Here is a 19866-nt window from a genome sequence, read left to right as displayed (position 1 = left end):
TGTATATAAATGAGGCAAAGAATTCCTGAGAAATTTCCTTTTTAGATAGGATATCACATTTGGGTTACACATACACATCCTGAACCCTGTAGAATCACTCTTTTTTATTTCTGAGCAATGTTTCCATAACTTATGGTGTGCATTGGTTTGATAAATATTGTTTACAATTTTGTTGCATTCATCAATTAATTAATTAATTAATTAATTGCAAACTATGACTGCCAAAAAGTCAATATATACACACATACATGTTATTTTCCATGACTGTGAGTGCATCACCAGATGATACCTTATATCCGCAAATGCATGGCTTACTCATAAAACTAAATGTGCCCAAGCCTTTTCCGTATAGCCCAAAAACTTTACATTTCACTGGCAGAAATCAGAGTTTCGCAAACACGTGCTGTTTAAAATCCAATTTAACACTTAAATCCTTTTTTAAATGCATTGTTTAACACTGACAAACTCCCCATTTTAATGAAAGTTCACCCAAATCTCAAGTTGCTCTGTTGTGTTCTAAAACAAAAAGGTCCCCATGCCTTTTCTATAGAGGCCCCAACACTATATTTCACTGGTGGAAATAAGCTTCACAAAAAAAACATCCATTTTAAGACTTAAATCCCCTTTAATGAAAGTTCAGCCAAAACTGCACTTACTCTATTGTGTCCTCCCAGCTACACCACAGGCCCTGGTCCAGCTCCTCCATGTCAAACTTAAATTTGGTCAGGCAGAATTCCTTGATGGCCTTCTCATAGTAGACACCATCGCAGGCCATGGCTGAGACAATGTAATATACTAGAGAGGGAGAGAGAGAGAAAGGGAGGGGGGGGAAGGAAAAATAAGAAAAATATGATTGTACAGTAGATTGCATTATTCCCAGTGTTATTTAGGTTTTATTCAAAGTGTTGCTACAGCCAAAACATTGCTATGCTACGTATCATTTTAGCGCACACCATATCAGATAAATCCTACAGGATTACTGCTGCATTCTAAGGAGTATCCAGTGGTCTGCATTTCCAGAAAAGATAACGATAACAATTGGCAGAGGTTGGCCCGGGGGGACTTGGGATCACGGAGACAGTTAAGCCGGGTTGGATCTCGTGCCACGCTTGGGCTGTTAGACCAACGCTATCCAGACCAGACCTACTCTGCTATCACAGATAAGCACCTTTAATACTCAGCCAAGGAGGACCTCTTTAAAAACACTGCATATGCTGTCTTTTTTTTTTACGAACCCTGAACAGCAATAAGCCATCCTCCTGGAGCAGAATGATCTGGACTACAGCAGATTGATTTGTGAGCGAGCTGGTTGTCCTGTAGAGGCTTGTCCACCACTGAGATATCGAGTGTACAGTCCCAGAATCCTCTGCTGCGAAATGCCTTCGATGCCTTTTTTTTAAAGGGAGCTCTCCAGCTCCAAGCCCTGGGGATGTTATTTGTACGCACATTTAACAGCAAACCCCAACACAGCCGAACACTGCTGCCACTTGGTCGAAGGGACACTTTTTTTTCACCCTGAGAAAATCAGGCCATGCAAAATGGGTACTAATCCATTTGCAAACAGGGAAATTTAAATGAAATATATTTAGCTTCTGCCTTGACTGATTTACATGAGAATACATGGAGCTCTATGGGACAAGCTCACACAGAGCTCTGTAGTCATCCACGCATAGGTCCTGATGAGTGCTGATGTAAGCAGTTAAACTGGGCCAATCTCAAGTGAGCCAAATGGATTTTAACACATTGGAATGAGAATATGGAAAGGTGTAGGAGGCATTTTGTACCAGAACAATATCTCTATAGCTATTATCCTCAGGTACAATGGAGACTATGTTGGCCAAGAAGCACATGGATGGTGCTACAAGAACATCGGTGCTACAACAGCCAACAAAGACATAGTTTGTATAAAATAACCATCTGCCTTGTGTTTTTCTGGGTGATGCCTAGACACACAACAAGCAATTTAACTTCCTGGACCTCACTGTGCAAATACTGCCTTAACCCTTTGAAGAGTATGTCTTTTTGGAATGTTTTTTTTTCTCTTCAAAATTCCAAATCAGTGTTGTAGAAATTCCATTTCTTACAACTGCCAGCAGTGATTGTTACATCAGCATTAGAATGTTCAGTGAAGAACGCTCTAATCACACCACTTGTGACCTCACACATTAATGGGTTAACAAAGGAACAGTCAGGCTGACTGACTGTTAAGAGCGTCTGACGTGGGCATGCTCAGTGACGCATGCTGTCTGACAGTAGGCTATGATTCACGAGCGGGTTGAGGGGGAATCTCCGTCACCCCCAAGTCTCCTTCTGTGCCTCTCAAGTCATCCTTTTTGCTCTACTGTTCTGAGCTCTGTTTCTTTCCAGTCAAGCGCACGGCTTCTAAACTTAACAGTGTGCGGGGGTGCTCGGTCACCAACATCACCGGTTCTCAGCCCCTTCCCGGCTCCGTTGTGTCGCTGACCTGCTACTACAATGGGAACTTTCCAGCTCGCCGACATGAAAAATTGAGAAGTATCACTCAGTCAGGAAATGGCGCACGAATGGATCCCACTAACATACTGACAGAGAGAGAGAGAGAGAGCGAGAGAGAGCCTACTTGCTGTGGCCATTACCACACTGTTAATTGCATTGTTGTCGTTACCACAATGTTGTTTGTTTTTCATGTTGTTTGTATTCCTATTCCTGTTTCTGTGTGTACGCTTTGGCAATAAGTACAACTGTATTTCATGCCAATAAAGCATTTTGAATTTGAATTTGAATTTGAGATAGAGAGAGAGAGAGAGATCACTGAGAGAGAGATCACAGCTCTGACAGTTCAGTTTGTCACGGCTTGTCATGGTCTGGGGGACAGTGACTGACACACGCATGCACAGAGAACTTTAAACACCTCAGGTCTCCAATAAGACCTTCGATGTCTTCTTAATTAGTATTCTTTCTGTTATCATTGCATCTCTATTTTATCTTGTCTGACATTACCCACTGATTCCACATAGTTAAAAAAAAAAAATCATTTTACATTTATTTCTTTTCACCATTGCAAATGATTTGTTATATAGTGTCCTTTTCGTATTTTATTTTTGTGAAATCCTGAAGCGTTTTTTTATAAGTCATAGCTGTAATATGCATGTAAAAATATGTCTGTCAAGCCAATAAAACCTACTGAAAGAAAAAAAAAGAAAAAAGAAATTTAACTGGGAGACGGGAGAAAGCAAAGCCTTTGGAGACGAGAGGAAATGTGATCAAGGAGGCTTTTTTCCAACCCGACATATCAGTGACAGTCTCCTGAAGAAGCTCAGACTTCTGGTAACCAATAGAGACGTGGAATAATTCAGAAATCCTTACGACGGCCTGTGTGGCAGGCACGCAGGAATACTGTAACGATCAAAGGTATGAGTGCTGCCGTTGTTCCCACAACGCAAACAGCGTTGCGTTTCACTACGAGTCTGTTCAATGATTTTTCCTTTAACATACACGTGCCTCTGAATTTCTTCGACTGTTCTGCACCTTCCTCGTTCTTTTACAAAAATCACCAGAGCTACCCACCGAGTCCTAAGAGGATCGGTTAGAATGCGATATTAACAGTAATCCAAACAGAAGGCTTAGTTCGGTCGTAAAAAAGAAAAGAAAAAGAGGAAACACGAGTGCTTCTCAGCGCTTCCACGTTCTCGCGGGTTTACATTCTGCCGTTATCAGAATGAGCAGTGATTCCCAATTCCTCTATAAAAAAAAAGACCAGTGAAATCCCCAAACTGACTGCTATATAGAGGGGCTGTCATAATCCCTGCCTGTCACCACAGAGCAAGCAGCAAAGGGCTCATCTCCGCTCGTTCTGGATTCAGTGATGTAATTCTTTGTTGTCACCATTTCCTGGTTATTTACATCGTCCCAATTCTCTCCTCTGTTGTTCGTGGGGCTCATCACAATCGCTTATTATAGCCGTTCCTTGTCTCCTCAGTTCTTGCTTGCATCCTCGGTGCAGGTATTCAGCTAACTCAGTAATCCAGCTTTGTCAAATATCCCCAGCAGGGCCCTTGTATCACTAAGCAGGATTACTGAGTTAGCTGGATAACTGCTGGATATCCAGCTAACTCAGTAATCCTGCTCTGTGATACAGGTCTTTACTCAGTGCAGTTATCCAGCTATCTCAGTAATCCTGCTCTGTGATACAGGGTTTTACTCAGTGCAGTTATCCAGCTAACTCAGTAATCCTGCTCTGTGATACAGGTCTTTACTCAGTGCAGTTATCCAGCTAACTCAGTAATCCTGCTTTGTGAAACAGGTCTTTACTCAGCACAGTTATCCAGCTAACTCAGTAATCCTGCTTTGTGAAACAGGGTTTTACTCAGCGCAGTTATCCAGCTAACTCAGTAATCCTGCTTTGTGAAACAGGGTTTTACTCAGTGCAGTTATCCAGCTAACTCAATAATCCTGCTTTGTGAAACAGGTCTTTACTCAGCACAGTTATCCAGCTAACTCAGTAATCCCGCTCTGTGATACAGGGTTTTACTCAGCGCAGTTATCCAGCTAACTCAGTAATCCCGCTTTGTGAAACAGGGCCCGGGGATGAAGATTGCTCCTCCGCAGTTTCTCTGCCGTCTCCCTGGTAGCCATGTTTATTTTTGCTCCCGCTCGCGTGTGTGCGGAAGAAGCCCGCCCGCGGCAAAGCCAAGAAAGCCACAGCTCAAAGGTTTCGGAGCACATTTAAAAAAAAAAACAAAAACAGCGAAAGTCTCACTGCCGACGTAAAACATCACCCCCCCTTCTCTCTCCTTCAGGTGCGGCCCTTCAAAAGCCGCTCGCGTATCCAAAAGAGACGCACGCCAGTTTCGGCGAAACGCTTCACTCAAAAGGCGATTGAAAATTTTGTTTCGCATTGGCGAAGGATACGGGGTACTCTGCTGCCTCCTGTTTACATTTCTACTGAAATGCGGAGCTGTGTGGCGATATCCCTGATGGATCTGGGATCGGCCCTCTTGCAACACAGCTCACTGATAGTGACTGAGGAGGCTGTTGAGAAAGTTCGTGGAGAACACTGGCAATCTACTCCTCGGAAAACAAGCAGTGAGGATAAGTGCTCCTGCTCATTCTTCAGATGAAGACAGGAATAAATGGCTTGTTTCAAAGCAGAGCACAAACAATTTGGCTTTCTGAGACGCACAACACATTCGCTGGTTTTGCTTCCGTAGGTGTCAGGGGGGAAGAGTTATATATCTCCGGGAGAGATGAATAACTGAATAACATTCACAGGCTACTATTTATTGTCAGGTTTTAAAACAAAGAATTCAAATTAGAAAGCAAGGATGAAAATGGTCAGGATGTGGACAAAAGGTTTTTTTTCTGCAGAAATGTTCTCTTTAAATGTTATTTTCAGCGCGCGGGCAATGCTTACACCGTCGGCAGCAGGAAAGCACAAACTGTGAAATTCGGGTGCACTTCTTTCAGGTGGTTATAATGAAGAGACGGTGGAAGAACAGATTCTGAACACACTTCCTGTTACTGAGGGGAGACACGATTTAATGCATCTGTGTGAAGGAAAACAAAGAGAAGAGTGGTGTACCCATATAAATTTCCCGTCAGATGAGAAATTCTTTGAAGAATAGCTTCTGCCAGTGTGTGCGTGTGTGTGTGTGCGCGCTTGCATGCGTGTGTGTTTGTGTGTGTTAATGAGCCATCCTCTGCCTAGATGTTTACTCAGGAGATGACAGGGAGTTTTTTTAAAAATTCCCTAATTACTGAGGCGAGGCAGGCCCTCAGAACCCAGAGTTCTCTGCAGATCAGTCCGCTGATGACGTCCGTAGATTGGCCCGATATTAAGGCTGGAAAATGAGAGGTTTCTAGCATCCTGTCACGGGTAGGATTACTGTGGAGCGTGCACTCAAGCACTGGCTCGTCTCGACCCAAAAAAGTTAATTGCGTTGGGAATGCAAGGCTGGTTCAGAGCAGGGGGGCCACGGAAAGCCGCCTGATAACCCCAAATTTGGGGTTCACAGAGGGTCTCCCTCTCAAGTACCAGCTGGTGTGCAGCTCAGTCATTGGTCAGGGATCCAACACGGCCAAATTACCCCTTTGAAGAGAAGGTTTTTTGGAATGTTTTTTTTTTTCTTTTCCAAAATCCTAAGTCAGTGTTCTAGAACTCTTGCTTGCTTTCAGTCACCAGTAGCAATTGTGACATCAGCATTAGAATGTTCAGTCCAGAGCATTCCTATCACATATTTGTGACCTCACACCTTAAAGGGTTTAATCAGAGCCAGGCAATAGAGCTTCAGCAATAAGAGTAATGCTGATCGGCAGTATTGTTTTAGCCCAGCTCTAAGACACGTGATTTAAGGTCAGGTTCTTGTGCTATGTCAGCTAACCAGCCAGCTAGCTAGCTGATGAGAGGTAGGGTTATACACAAAGAATCATGTGAGAATAAATGCAGACTTATTTGTGCTGCTGTTAAAGCATTACAGAACAGCAGTTAGAAATGCGTGTGTGCAAGGTGCATGATTAATCATCTGCAAGGCCACTGATACAGCAGGACTGCATGAATGTGCGAGTGAGCTCACACGGTACAAGGCGCAGTGACAGGCCAATCAGAAAGCCCGTTGGGGCTCACAGGAGCCTGACGAAGCCTTTTTTTTTTTTTTAACTTCATTATAAGCGTGTGGGTCTCTCACAGGAAGCACGAGGGCCGTGGGAATAGCTGAGAATCAGACAGCTGCACAGGCTATCAGGAGGACGACCTGCGATCCTGTCACTCCTGCTTAATTAGCAGCCAGTACAGTTCTTAATGAGGAACCGTGTGACAGCCAAAAAACTGAGTTTCCTTCTCTTTTTTTTTTTATTAACCCAGGAATTAAACCTGTGACCTTTAGGTTAGGGAGAAAACTAAAACCCCCCTTCACCCTCAATGCTGAGAGGCCCCCATTTATTCTTTTATAAATGGTGGGCATTCACTGGCCGCAGTTAGCGAGTTCTCACCGGTCTGTTTCCCCTTCACTCAGGCACAATCGCACATGCCCTCACACCATAAAGCGCATCTCCACCCAGAATGCAATGCTTCGTCTGTTACTCTGTCAAATTTTCTGGGGCTCGGGTCCATTTGACCGCATTTCTACCTCCTGGCAAACGACCTCACTGACAACAGCAAATGGAGCATTTCTGCCACGCAGAAAGGTCACTTCTGTCCAAAATGCCACCTTGACGTCTTTTTTCCCCCACTACGGTATGTCTAAGGCCCATTTACACCGCCATGCACTTCCTGTGTACCAACTTTTAAATGGCAAACTGGGAGATAGTGCTCCTTAAAAAAACACTACAGGAAAGACATGAAGGCCTGCAAATGTCGATACATGACTTACAGTACATGGGGCCACGTACTTTGCTCTAAAGAAATAACCTGTTGTTTTTTTGGGATGGAAAGATACTTCTCAGATTCTGTTGTTTTGTTATATTTGATTTCTCATCTTTGCTGCTTATCAATGGCCTAAAATCAGGATCAATCCTCTGTCTGGGTATCTGGTGTTCAAACTACTCCACACTTCTTACTTGTTATTCTTTCAAACATACAATTAACGAAACTAACCTAACTCATACCAGAACTCTGTGGCGCAATGGATAGCGCATTGGACTTCTAGTCAATCATGTGGAGAAGTGGTTCAAAGGTTTTGGGTTCGAGTCCCACCAGAGTCGACGGTTTGGTTCACAGAATGTGTAAGTGTGCAAACACTGATGTTCTAGTGTTTGTTGACAAACACAGGTGACCAGACTGCGTTTTGACTCGGTACTGAATGAAATTTAAATTCATTCGACATTTTGGTTTTGTTACCTGGAACCTTAACAAGAGGAGCATTCAAGGGAATATACAAAAACCAAGATTAGCATGCTTAATTCTGAACTGAATTTCTGTTCATGAGGAAAGATGCAACGACCCAAACCTAACCCCTAAAGCTGACCCTGGTACCCTAACCCCAACATAAACACAAATCATGTGGCTCTGTGGCGCAATGGATAGCGCACTGGACTTCTAGTGAATCACTGGGAGAAGTGATTCAAAGGTTGTGGGTTCGAGTCCCACCAGAGTCGATATTTAGGCTCACAGAATGTAAATTGTTAGGTGGAAACATTGCAAGATGACACCTAGCCAATTTATCCATTCAAGAATAAAACCCTCCAAACCGCCAATTCAGACCCCCTAACCCTAAGTTATGATTTAAGTTGCCTTGTGCCAAAATGTTCCTATGTTGCTTTAAAAACTGGTTGCAGATGTGTATATTTGTTATTTTCAATGGCAAGAAATGTTTTTTAAATCTTGTAACAAAGAATGTCCTTTTTTTATTTTCGCACTCCACTGATTTGTTTACTTTGACAGGTAGAAAAAAAAACAGGATTAAGAAATTGACTGGATAAATGCTTGCTTGTGCTCTTGGATGTCTTTAAAAGGGAATCTTTTCTTTAACATCACACATAGAAAATTAATCTTATTACACAAGGCGCTTTGATAAATTAAAACGGTCCCACAATTAAATTTCCTATCACAATATAAGACTGGACAGCCTTAATATGGTTGTCATAACGAATATTTATTAGACCTGGCAAGCAAACAGCAAACATCTGCTGATTTTATTCCATGAGCAACTAATTCATTTAAAAAAAAAGCCATCTGGCTTCATGAAGGTTCAATTACTGCACTGAAGAAACTGGACAGCACATCCTCCTACAATGTGTGTGTGTGTGTGTGGTGTGTGTGTGTGTGTGTAGGCACATTGTGTCAAGTTGAGCCGCTCACCAAGTTTAAAATGTAAGCGACTTAGAAATAAAGTATGGAAATAGAACCAAGATAATATATTGTTTCCATTTGCTTGCAGTACACCAAGAACACCATAATTTCAAGATAACTAGATAGAACGCAAAAAAAAGGATCTTCAAGATAAAAAAATAAAAAAAACTAGAAAAGTTTTAAATCAACAGACCGTGCAATCCAAAGGCGTGGACATACTTTGGACATAATACATGTGCTGAGTTGTTTACAGGAAGACAGGCCTTTTCTCTGTTTCAGACGGCCATAGCGTCCACCAAGCCCACCAAAAAGACACAACACAAATCATCTAATAGCCATTTGGCATCTATGAAGTGTAGGAAATGAGTCATAGGTCTTAACGAAGGTCAAATTAGACAACTCATCACTGGTTGTGTGAAACAAGAGCACGCAGGATTTATTCACAGTATGTATTCTTCCAACATCTATAAAACATGACAGATTGTTTCACTCTTCAACACGGAATTGAGAGATAAAGTTGGCTTTTTGTTTCTCAGAGATAAACTGGAAGTGGAAGCTTTAACACTTGTGCTCAGTTAGGGTCAAATTGACCCATTTTAAACTTCTAGAAAAAGAGGAACGACACTTTTGAGTGACTAACACAGTGTACTGAAAATTGTTTCTTGCTTCTGTGTTTCTGTTGTTGTTGTTTGCTTCAAGTCTTTTTTCCTAAGTGATTTCTTTGAATATAATAAGATAAGGACAGAAAATAATTGAGCGTCAGTTCAAAACAATAAATATTAATTATCGACTGCATGAAAGCCCTGTTTAATTTGAATTCAGAGATAAAAAAAATGAATCAAACATGATTTATGCACCCATGCATGTCTGGTGTTCACCGTTGATTTAAGCATCCAGGTAAACTCTCAGCTATTCAGGTAATGTTTGAGCAGATTCCAAAAGAGCTTGCGATGAGGTGGCAGTGTAGTATAATGGGTAAAGGACCCAAAGGTCACAGATTCGATTCCCAGGTAGGTACACTGCCGTTGTGCCCTTGAGCAAGGTACTTAAAGTGCATTTGCTTCAGTACATATCCGGCTGTGTAAATGGATGCAGTGTCAATGCTGTGTAAAAGCTGCGTAAGTCGCTCTGGATGAGAGCGTCGGCTAAATGCTCGTAATGTGATGTACCGTGCTCCTGACTTGGCTGCTGCGTACGCACGCCAAATCAAGCTGTTATTTTGGAGCTGCTTTCCACGAAGCCCCTTCAGCTGATTATGCATTCACGCCACCCGAATTCCTTTCGCATGCAAAAAAAAAAAAGGAAGAGAAATTTCCACCAGCACGGTGATCCGTCCGCCCGCCCGTCCGCCCGCCCGTCCGCCCGCCCGCCCGCTCTGAGTGCGGAGTGATGGACAGGCAGCTCGGGGCCACGCGAAGGCTTCAAATGAAGCCAAAGGAAGGCTTCAATCAGCTGTCAGCGATTCGGTTCCCGTGGAGACATAGCGGCCCTTCCATCTCCCCGCAGAATTCTCTCACGGTAACCGTGGTAATAGCGTTCGGTTTGCGGGGGAGTCCACCCTGACCTCTGAGAGGACGATGTGTTCGGGAAACGTGTCATCGTGCACCATGGGCATAATTTTATTGTAGGGGGTCCAGGGGCATGCCCTTCCCCACCCCCCACCCACCCCCCCCAGAAGAAATCTCTTAAAAGAACAGCAGTTAAATGATCACGTCTGATGAATTCTAAGGGGGGGAAATACTTCAATGCTGATCAGTATGTCCCAATCATACCATGAAAATATTTATTATATTAAATTATTTTTCTCACCATCATGCCATATTATTGGGGGGCATTGTAACCTCCCCCCCCCCCGCCTGCACCCACACAAATTATGCCCTTGTTGTGCACACTTCAATCAAACATGATTGCAGTTGAAAGTAACCTCAGTGCACCACGTGGCATGTCAAAAGCAGACGCTACTGCATCCTGAAAACAAATAGCTGGTCATCCTTCTGACGCATAGGGTAACTCACGCACATGAGCCTAAAAGTCACTAGAATTCTCTTCCTAGCTGAGATGGTATATGACAAGCTAATAACAGGCGATTTACTGAACAACACAGAGTTCACCAGCCCTTCAAAAAAAAAAAATGGCGGCGTGCACAGCATCGGCAAACCACTGTGCTCTGTAAACCATGTTCCTCACAAATGAGTTTCTCTGTATCACAAGCGGTATGAAGTCACTGGCATCGTTACCCCCCAAGCCCCCCCCCCCTCCCCGGCCGCCCCAAACTTGCATTACAACTGCGAACACGCGTCCCCCATTGCGTCTGCTCGCAACGAAACGAAACTCGCACAGGCACGCGGTAAGCCTGTAATTCCATTTGCGCTTTAATTGAAAAATCCCACCCTGTGCAGACGCTCGCTCGCGACTGCCGAGGCTCAGCAAACTGCATCTCGCTAACGATGCTATCGTTTACCGCCTCGAACGCTCGCACCGCGCAGTCAGACTGCCTAACTGAGCAGGTTTATTTTTATTAACCGAGTCAAATTTCTACTTTAAAAGTTGTCATTTTGAAAAGGGGGGGGGGGGTGTGGGGGAGACGCTGGTGCCGAGAGATGAACATTAGAAAGCTGCACCTGATTATATTCAGGCCTTCTCTTGCTAGCGTTTCCCTGATTTAAAAAAAAAAAAAAGAAAAAACACAATCCGTGCAGTCAAGCGATATGACAGTACAAAATAAAAGATTGAAGACAGTTATAGTAAGCCTTCAGGCCTTCTCATTTGGTGACACTAACCTTAGGCGCCAACTATCATGCAAGACTGGCTTCACACACCCTTGCTGGATAAGATATTACATTACATTACAGGCATTTAGCAGACGCTCTTATCCAGAGCGACTTACACACACACACTTTTACATAACATTTATACTGCATCCAGTTATACAGCTGGATATAGATACTGAAGCACTGCAGGTTAAGTACCTTGCTGAAGGGTACAACGGCAGTGTCCCACCCGGGAATCAAACTTGTGACCTTTAAGTTACAAGACCAGCTCCTTACCTATTATACTACCCTGCCACACAAGATCTGGACATCTGAAACGTGATACGTAATCATCAATTCTGGCCACAGAAATTCTCCACAGTTGACAAGATATGTAGCTGGCAACTACTGACATGATTTTACAAGATTTGAATGTGAATATTGAATATTAAACTTTCTAAATTCTGTGCTGAAAATGGAAGCTTGTGTACGTGTCAATCATGTTTGTTTTCATGGTCTGATATCAACCCATGAGGAAAAAATAGTATGCTGAAGTATATACCTTTATTTTTTTAATAATTTATTTTTATATTATACTTCAAAATACTTCAACTGTAAGTAAAGTTTATATAATTATGCTCCAAGTAAGCTGAGAATATATATTTTTTTTTCACGTGGGAAGGCAGTAGTATCTGTCAATATCAATCAAACTACTGTACACCAGGTCTTTGCTCGTGTCTTCTTTAACACTGGACTGTCCTGTGTGCAGCGGAATTAATCACAGGAGGCTGTGCTCTCCTTAACGACAGGCGAAGGCTCGGCGGCTCTTTGTCCCGCCATGAGAAGCGGTCTGCCCCTCAACCCGGGGGGGGGGGGGGGGGGGGCGTAACCGACGGTCACGCCCGCCCCCCCCCCGCCCCCAACTCCCTCCGCCCCCGAAGGATGTTGCCACGGACCTCAGACGTCGGCCGGTCAAGAGGGGTGCGAAAAATAACAGCGGGGGCAGGAAACACTTTAGACTACTAAAAGACAGCCCCCCCCCTGCCCCCCCCATAAATCCAAAGGGGGAAAGCCAGTGAACTGGAGAACAGTGGTGTGAAAAGTGAGTGGGTCGGGATGAATAGAGTTTCCACCCAGGCAACCCGGAGGAATGATCCCTGGAGTACAATCACAGGCCATTCACTGGCCCTGGCACTCAGTGGGTCATTTCCATCAGTACGCCACAAGGGGGCGGAATAAGGGGGGGGTATACATCAGTCCTTTTCTTCTTGCTTTTTTAAAAATCTCCCCACCCACCCAGGGAGAATTTATACTCATGTGCCAGCGTGGGGGGGGGGGGGTAGATGGGTGGGAGGAGGGGATGTATCAGTCCTTTTCCACTCCCCCACCCAGGGCGAATTTACACTGGCGCGCCAGCCTGAGGCTCGAGCGAGAGCAGATCGGTTTGATTGATAATTAGCTACGGCAGAGTTCTGAAGCGTCGGCAGTTACGATTCCTCCAGCTGAGCAGCGGGCACCTGGCTGCCCGTGAGTATCACGCCCCTTCACCCCCCCCCTACCCCCCACCCGGGCATAATTGCATAGGGATGCATGTGTGAGAAATCATTACCACCCGCCGACTTTATTTTTATTTATTTTTTTTGCCGTAACAACTCGGGCGATTTGCTGAGCTTCGCGTGAATTTTCCCAGAGTCCTTTTAGTTTGCTTTGAGTCCAACTCCATTCTTTTTTTTTCTTTTTCTTCCCCACACAAAACACAGAAGGTTCGTACAGCAGGAGAGCATCGGTACAGTCCGATATTTATGTTCCGCCAGGGAACAGGCTCCTGTCCTGTGGTGTTCGGTGTGAAAGGGGCACTGTTCCGCTGAGCATGCCAAACAAGCTCAGGGTCACTTCAGCACAACTTAAGGTCCATACAGCACCTCCTAAATAAACTATACAATAAGAGATGTACATAAACATATTTGGCTGAGACGTGAGACCGTCTTAACACTCACCACAAGCTAAATCGCCACACAAAAAAAACCGTATCAGAGAGTTGGACAGCTGCATTATTTATAAAGAGGTGACTAAATTTCGAGGGTCATTAATGAGAACGGTTTAAAGCAGAGTGACAGCAAACACAATGATCACTCCAGTCCACATAAAAGCACAGATGAATTTTTGAAGCCGTTGGATTGGCAGCTCTTATGAAAACTAACTGTGCCACATCCCCCCCCCCGCCAACCCCCAGCTTGGAAACGTTACGCAGAGGTCTAGCTGCGAATATTTTTAGCGTGAACTGTTCAGCGTGGAAACATGCTCACAACTAGAGGGTGAAGAAATGTGACTTTGAATCAATATCCTCCGTTCTGAAGTTAACTGAAATCCCTCCACGACAAAGTGCGAATGTTTCATTTGTTGTGCTGGTTATCTAATGCACTGCATAGCAGAAGCAGAACCTACTTTTCCCCTTGTAATTATTGGTTTCACCTGGAACATTTACTTGACTGCAGTAATTCCATAAGACCCATCCCCAGCCCTGCTGATGGCCTCTTGCCCAATGCATGCTGGGATATGCAGTCTCCACGAGGACCAATTGGACCATTTGGCCTCAACAGGAATTAAGATGGATATCAATGGCTTACCTGTGTACATCGCTTCATGAAATAGCATCCGTCGCTTCAAACTCATTGGTACTGTGCTGTTTTCTGTAATTATGTCCAACTGTTGGCTAAGTGTTCCCTATAATTGTCATCATAAACTGATTTATGTGAGATGTAATCCCCACTGTTGAAGAACTTGAATAAATTATTATTATTATTATATGTATTTGGCAGACACTTTTAGCTAAAGCGACGTACAATAAGTGCATACCGAAGGTCATTGGAACAACTACAAAACACAGGTCCGATAAGGTACAGTACTCACTATGTAACACTTATTCATAGCCATAAATTCTGAGATTATACTGGAAAACTGGAGACACAGACAGGGAGGGAGGTTTCATGACTCTGGTCTTAGGCATCAGAACAGGGCTCAGTGATGCACACTTCATTTCCCTCTCTAACCCTCCCTCCCCCACCCACAGTCACTAATTATTCAAAAACAACATTCCCCTGTTTAACTGACATTTTTAATTTGCCTCCCTGCAGCGTGACCCATCGCATCGGCCACAGGACCAGCCGGGAGGAGAGAAAAAACCACACGCGGCCAACAGGTCTCCCAGGGCGCCGTCTGAGAATGCGCTATTATTCCGGTCTTTATCTTTTACCATTCATAAAACCAGCTCAGTCGTTTCTCCCTCTCGGTACTTGTTATCAGACGCTGGAGTGTTTCTTTGTCTTGTTTTTGCTTAAACGTACGAAATCTTCTGCACCCTAAAGTACCGTGTTAGTGTCCTGACCCATGAATGTGACTCAAAGGGAAAGTGAGGGTGTGTGTGTGTGCGTGTGTGTGTTTGTGTGTGTGTGCATGCACACTTATGCATGTCCATGCATGTGTGTGTGTGTGTGCATGCATGCTTGTGCGTGTGTGTGTGCGTGTGTGCATGCATGCTTGTGCGTGTGTGTGTGCGGTTGTGTGTGTGTGTGTGTGTGTGTGTGTGTATGTCTGCGTAGATGCTTGTGTGTGTGTGTGTGTGTGTGTGTGTGTGTGCATGCGTGCATGTCTTTTGAACTGTTGTGGGAACACATTTACTCATTTAGACTCTTATACACGCTATATATACCCAGAATGCCACAAGCCTTTGTTTGTCAGTGCCGACTTACATAAGAGGGAGATGTCGCTTGTAATACGTGGAAGGAAGGAATGGGTCCCTCCCCCAGTCATAACATGTCTCTGAATATACGCATCACAAGGTCACATAAACATACTCTGCTGCACAGGTACGCCCATGCAACATCTGCGTCGGAAGGTACACACACGCAGTGAAAGCTGTTTATTGTATAATTCCCATTCAGTTACACATAGAACTTAATGCTATATGTTCTACACAGCTTTAACCGTTTCGTCCAATCCATGCGGCCTATGCGCAGTATAACCTGTGGCTCCTGACTCCCAGGTGTATGCATAAAAATTGTTACATATAGATGAGTGGTTTAAAAATGATTACATATCATGCTTTACTGTATCGTTGTTTTTCTGTACAATGTACTACATGCTAATAACCTATTTGCGTCCAGACAGCTTTGTATGGATGTGTTCAGATCTTTTATTTAAATCTGTAAATTTAAGTATGTATAATGAAATTTTTCACAAGGCAAAAATTTATAATTGTATTTCCTTGCTTTTTCTTGTAGTACCCTGTCTGTCAGTCATTCATATAATATGTGTGCGTGTGTGTGTGTGTGTGTGTATGTGTGTCTGTCTGTCTGTGTGTGTGTGTATGCTTCCATAGAGAAGTGAACTTGTCAGCTTATTAATGTTGTAATTAAACTAACGCCTTCCAAACTAAACAAATGTTGTAAACCAAGCATGTTAAAAAGCATGTTATTTTTGGGCCAAGGATTCTGTTTTGCAACATCACATGGTCGAGAATTGAAAACACTGTACGTCAAGAGTGTACTAACAAGACACATACGCATGTCACCGTTAAATGATATCTACACCTGCTTGTCCATTTTTTTACACTCAGCCAGCAGAGAGTTCCGGAGTTCTCAAGGGGGTAAAAACTAAACTAAGACAACAGAATGAACATCATCAAGACCAAAGAGCTCATCTCAGCAAGCAGGCATTTTAAAGATCTGTCGATCGAATTAGCTTGAAAAGAGAGCTGTGTTTCTGTTCCTCTCTCTCTCTCTCTCTCTCTCTCTCTCTCTCTCTCTGTCTGTGCGTCAGTACTGTCAGTACTTTGGTTTGCTCAGCAGCTGAATTGTCACTGATTTTTAACTCGCATTTTCAGCTCTTTAGGAGTTCTTTATAAGGTAAACTGATATATAGACATAAATGAGCACATTTGTGTTTCCTTGGTATCTAGTCTGTGTCAGCCACCATTTGGCAGGCTTCATTAGCCAGGCTTGATTACATCACTTTGGCTTTCGATTTTGAAATTGGTCGGGTAGTACTAGTGTGTGTTGGTACAGGCTGTGGGTGGGAGAGTTGAGTTCGAGACATTTGGACAAGAATTTTCCTCTAGGCGTAGGTAATAATTCAGTTCAATGCTATTGCATTTCTTTAAAATGATATCAATTACATAAGACGCCGGCTGATTGTTTTGTTGATGCTCGTTCGCACTAAGCATTGTTATGCATTATCCTAGGGCTTCAAATGACGTCAGCAATATCCTATAGACATATGATATTTTACATTGTATTCTCAGCTATACTCTTCCATTATCAAAATTAATCCGATAGCTTATTCTAGACATTATTCTATGGAGCATTATCAATCCGGACAACTACCAATATTTCAAGTAGCTGCTTCCAAATGATGCTGAATCGTCATTTTGCGAATTTGCCCACACTAATGCGTCAGGGTTGAGGCAACGATTCGATTCGTCTCCCAACTCGCGATTTTATCTTTCTGAAACTTTACCACAATTGATCATCATTATTTATACAAACCTCCATTCAGCTACAACCCACGAGAGACATCGAAGCATCGTCACTATATTTTGTAGTTAAACTGTATGTAGTCCACGGCTACAAATGTACTTTGTCTCGAAGGGTGTGAATTTGTATACAAATGATAATCCTAGTTTTGGGTGGTGTTGGTACATGGAGGATTTCACATATAAGGACCCAAAAGAAAAAGTGAAGCAATTTCGAAATTATAAACTATTTCCAAGTCTTAAAAGACAACGCCATTTCCCCTTCTTTCATAATCAAAATGCTACATATATATTTATATCGAATACAAAAAGTTTTATAAATTAAATGTGACCAATACGTATAAAATGTGATCAGTTCTGTGCACCTTTTAGAGCTATAATAATAATAATAATAATAATAATAATAATAATAATAATAATCATTCTCATCTGATGACATTTGCTTTTCTTGTACATCAAAACTGAGGGGAGTCCGTAGAAAAGAACCCTCCTTTGAAATAGCATGCACGAGCATGGCGAAGCAAGAGTACATTAATTTCTCTGTTTCGACTGTATCATTGACATGAACGCGGCTCCATTCGGCATTACGGACTAACCCTTACAAGCATGGAAAAAGGGATGCATAGATGTTATTCGATCACTTGCCTGCAGCAAATACTGTAAAACCCAATGACACACCGCGCTTCCCTTGTTGACTAGCATAGCTGTTTAATTTAGGACTTTTAAATAAGGAAATGAATGCAATTTTAAGCGCAATGTCACCTGTCCGTAAGTGAAAGGAACCGAGGCTTGATTCCAAAACTTACCTATGACAAACCAAAAAAGCACATGTCTGGACGTCACTGTCGTGCAATCCAGCGCCATTGTCTTCTTAAAAGGAATGTTCAAAGACAAAAGTTTAAAAGAGTTGAATGAGCGACGTATTGCGGAACGCGCAAAACCAAAATCCTTTTCGTTTTATGGTGTATCCGAATTGAAAATAGAAATTGTCCTTTTCCACATAGGAAAGGTAGCATGGGGACAAAAAACCATCTACTAAATAGTCTTCACTGCTTCCCTTCTAAGAAGGCAGAAGGATCGCAAGTTCAATAACAGCTCATTTCACCTTGCGTAAACCCTCGCCGAGGAAGTACACGGTGCACTTCGCCCTTTGCGCTTCATAAATAAATAGTGGCAGTTTCTTTTAAGGTGATCCAAATCGCGCTTATTTCCAATGTCGCTCTCTCACAACGGGTGACACAAATCCAAAACAGCTGCACGAGACGCCCGGCAGTGACAGAAGGCAATTTCAAGCGCGCGCAGACGGAAACACTGTATGCCTAACAGTCCGGCGCCCGTGCCCGAGAGAATTAAGGACTACAGCAACGCGAACGAGAGTCCTTCTTGCACGATACTATACCAGGACTGACTGAGCTGCTGGATTACAGTCAAACTATCCCGATTGGGGTGGGGAGGGGGGGAGGGGGGGGGGGGGTTCTCATTGGAGGAGGGACCAGTAATAGATGAATAGCTCACAACCTCGCTGCAGGCAAAGAGCGAAAATAAATATACCGGTTCAAGCGAAACGAATCCAAAATGATGGCTCTTCTCGTCCTCGTGCCAATCTATTCGGGCGACTGCAAAATTAGCATGTAAAACGATTTAACAGAGTTACCTTATAAAACAGCCACGTTTCATGGCAACCGATGATGGAATAATTAATTTTATATTCAGCATTGAAATAGTTTAATTATATCACAACTGAGTTTTGGGGTGATGATTTAAAGAAATCTTCTAAAATATCAAGTTGCCCTAGATTTCCGGAGTATGTCTCGTAGTAATTGCTCCTTTCTGAATAAGAAGCTACTAGAGACTTATTTAGGCAGCCGCTTTATATTCTTCAGCTTGCAGCTCTACTAATTGCATTTCAACGCTTAATTTACCATGAAGTCGAGAATCTGCCATATTATGCGCCGACAAATTAATTATTCTAATGCATATTGTAGTAAATGTCGCGCAGCAGTTCATGACGGACGATTTAAGAGGATTAAGAGTCATGAGATAACATATATATTTTATGCTATATTTTACATTGACCTATACCTTCAATTTATGGGCCGGTTCTCTGGTCCAGTCGTTGTGCGTGTGTGTGTCCTTGTGTTGTGAAGAGTTATAGCCTGTGTCCAAGTTTCAATGACTTTTAAAACAGCGCGTGCTCGCATAGGCGTGTGTTTGCTTTCGATAATTGTTTCGATCTATTTAGAGCAATGGTCACTTTGGTCGTTAAGTCGCTTTTTTCGCCAAATCCAATGAATGGATTCATGCACACCAATTTTCATATAAATGCGCCGAGTCTTGTTCTTTGGCACCACTCAGATGTACTAATTAATATTCACCAGAAATGCACCTACGAGTACAGTAGAGAGTATAGAGTATAGCAGAGTATAGTAACACCTCACATAAACTCGTTACTGCAGTGTTGGGTCTTCTTAGGGTGTTCCGACGTCTTAGTCAAGTTATTATTGTGTTGATCTGTTCCACGCCGTAGGATGTGACAGGTCATTCATTGGGTCTTCGGGAAATATGTAGCAGAAAAGTAACGGTTTCTCAAGACATGGATTGTAGCTACAATGCGACGGATTTTACAAAGATGAAACGTTTTATCCTCCAAACGACATTCCCCTAGAATAAAATGAAGCCGCAAGGACTGTTTATCCATGGTTTGTAATGTCCGACACCTGTGCAAACGTCATTTTTTCTCAAGAAAAACAACAGAATCGCACCATAATAAAACAGACAAGCCATTGGGTCCTAAGTTAACTCTTAGCTTTTGAAAGATTCAC

At 43.0% G+C, this 19866-nt stretch overlaps 1 protein-coding gene and 1 non-coding gene across 2 annotated transcripts in view; one reads left to right on the top strand and one right to left on the bottom strand.

Moving 5' to 3' along the window:
• The window catches only part of ramp1 (receptor activity modifying protein 1), a 37934-nt gene extending 19491 nt beyond the window's left edge, over positions 1-18443 (bottom strand). Inside the window, exons 1-2 of the mRNA XM_064329547.1 lie at positions 17851-18443; positions 657-795 (exon numbers count right to left, since the gene is read on the bottom strand). Coding sequence (XP_064185617.1) covers positions 657-795; positions 17851-17908 — 197 coding nt within the window. The 5' untranslated portion in view covers positions 17909-18443. The remainder of the gene's footprint in view (positions 1-656; positions 796-17850) is intronic.
• trnar-ucu (transfer RNA arginine (anticodon UCU)) lies at positions 7978-8070 on the top strand. Its single transcript has 2 exons — positions 7978-8014; positions 8035-8070. It is a non-coding gene; the product is annotated as a tRNA-Arg (tRNA).
• Positions 18444-19866: the final 1423 nt, after the last annotated feature.

This window comes from Anguilla rostrata, chromosome 3 (genome assembly GCF_018555375.3).
Source record: "Anguilla rostrata isolate EN2019 chromosome 3, ASM1855537v3, whole genome shotgun sequence".
Taxonomy (NCBI): Eukaryota; Metazoa; Chordata; class Actinopteri; order Anguilliformes; family Anguillidae; genus Anguilla; species Anguilla rostrata.
Note: the sequence above shows the minus strand (reverse complement) of the source record. Positions and strands in the feature narration are given on the sequence as shown.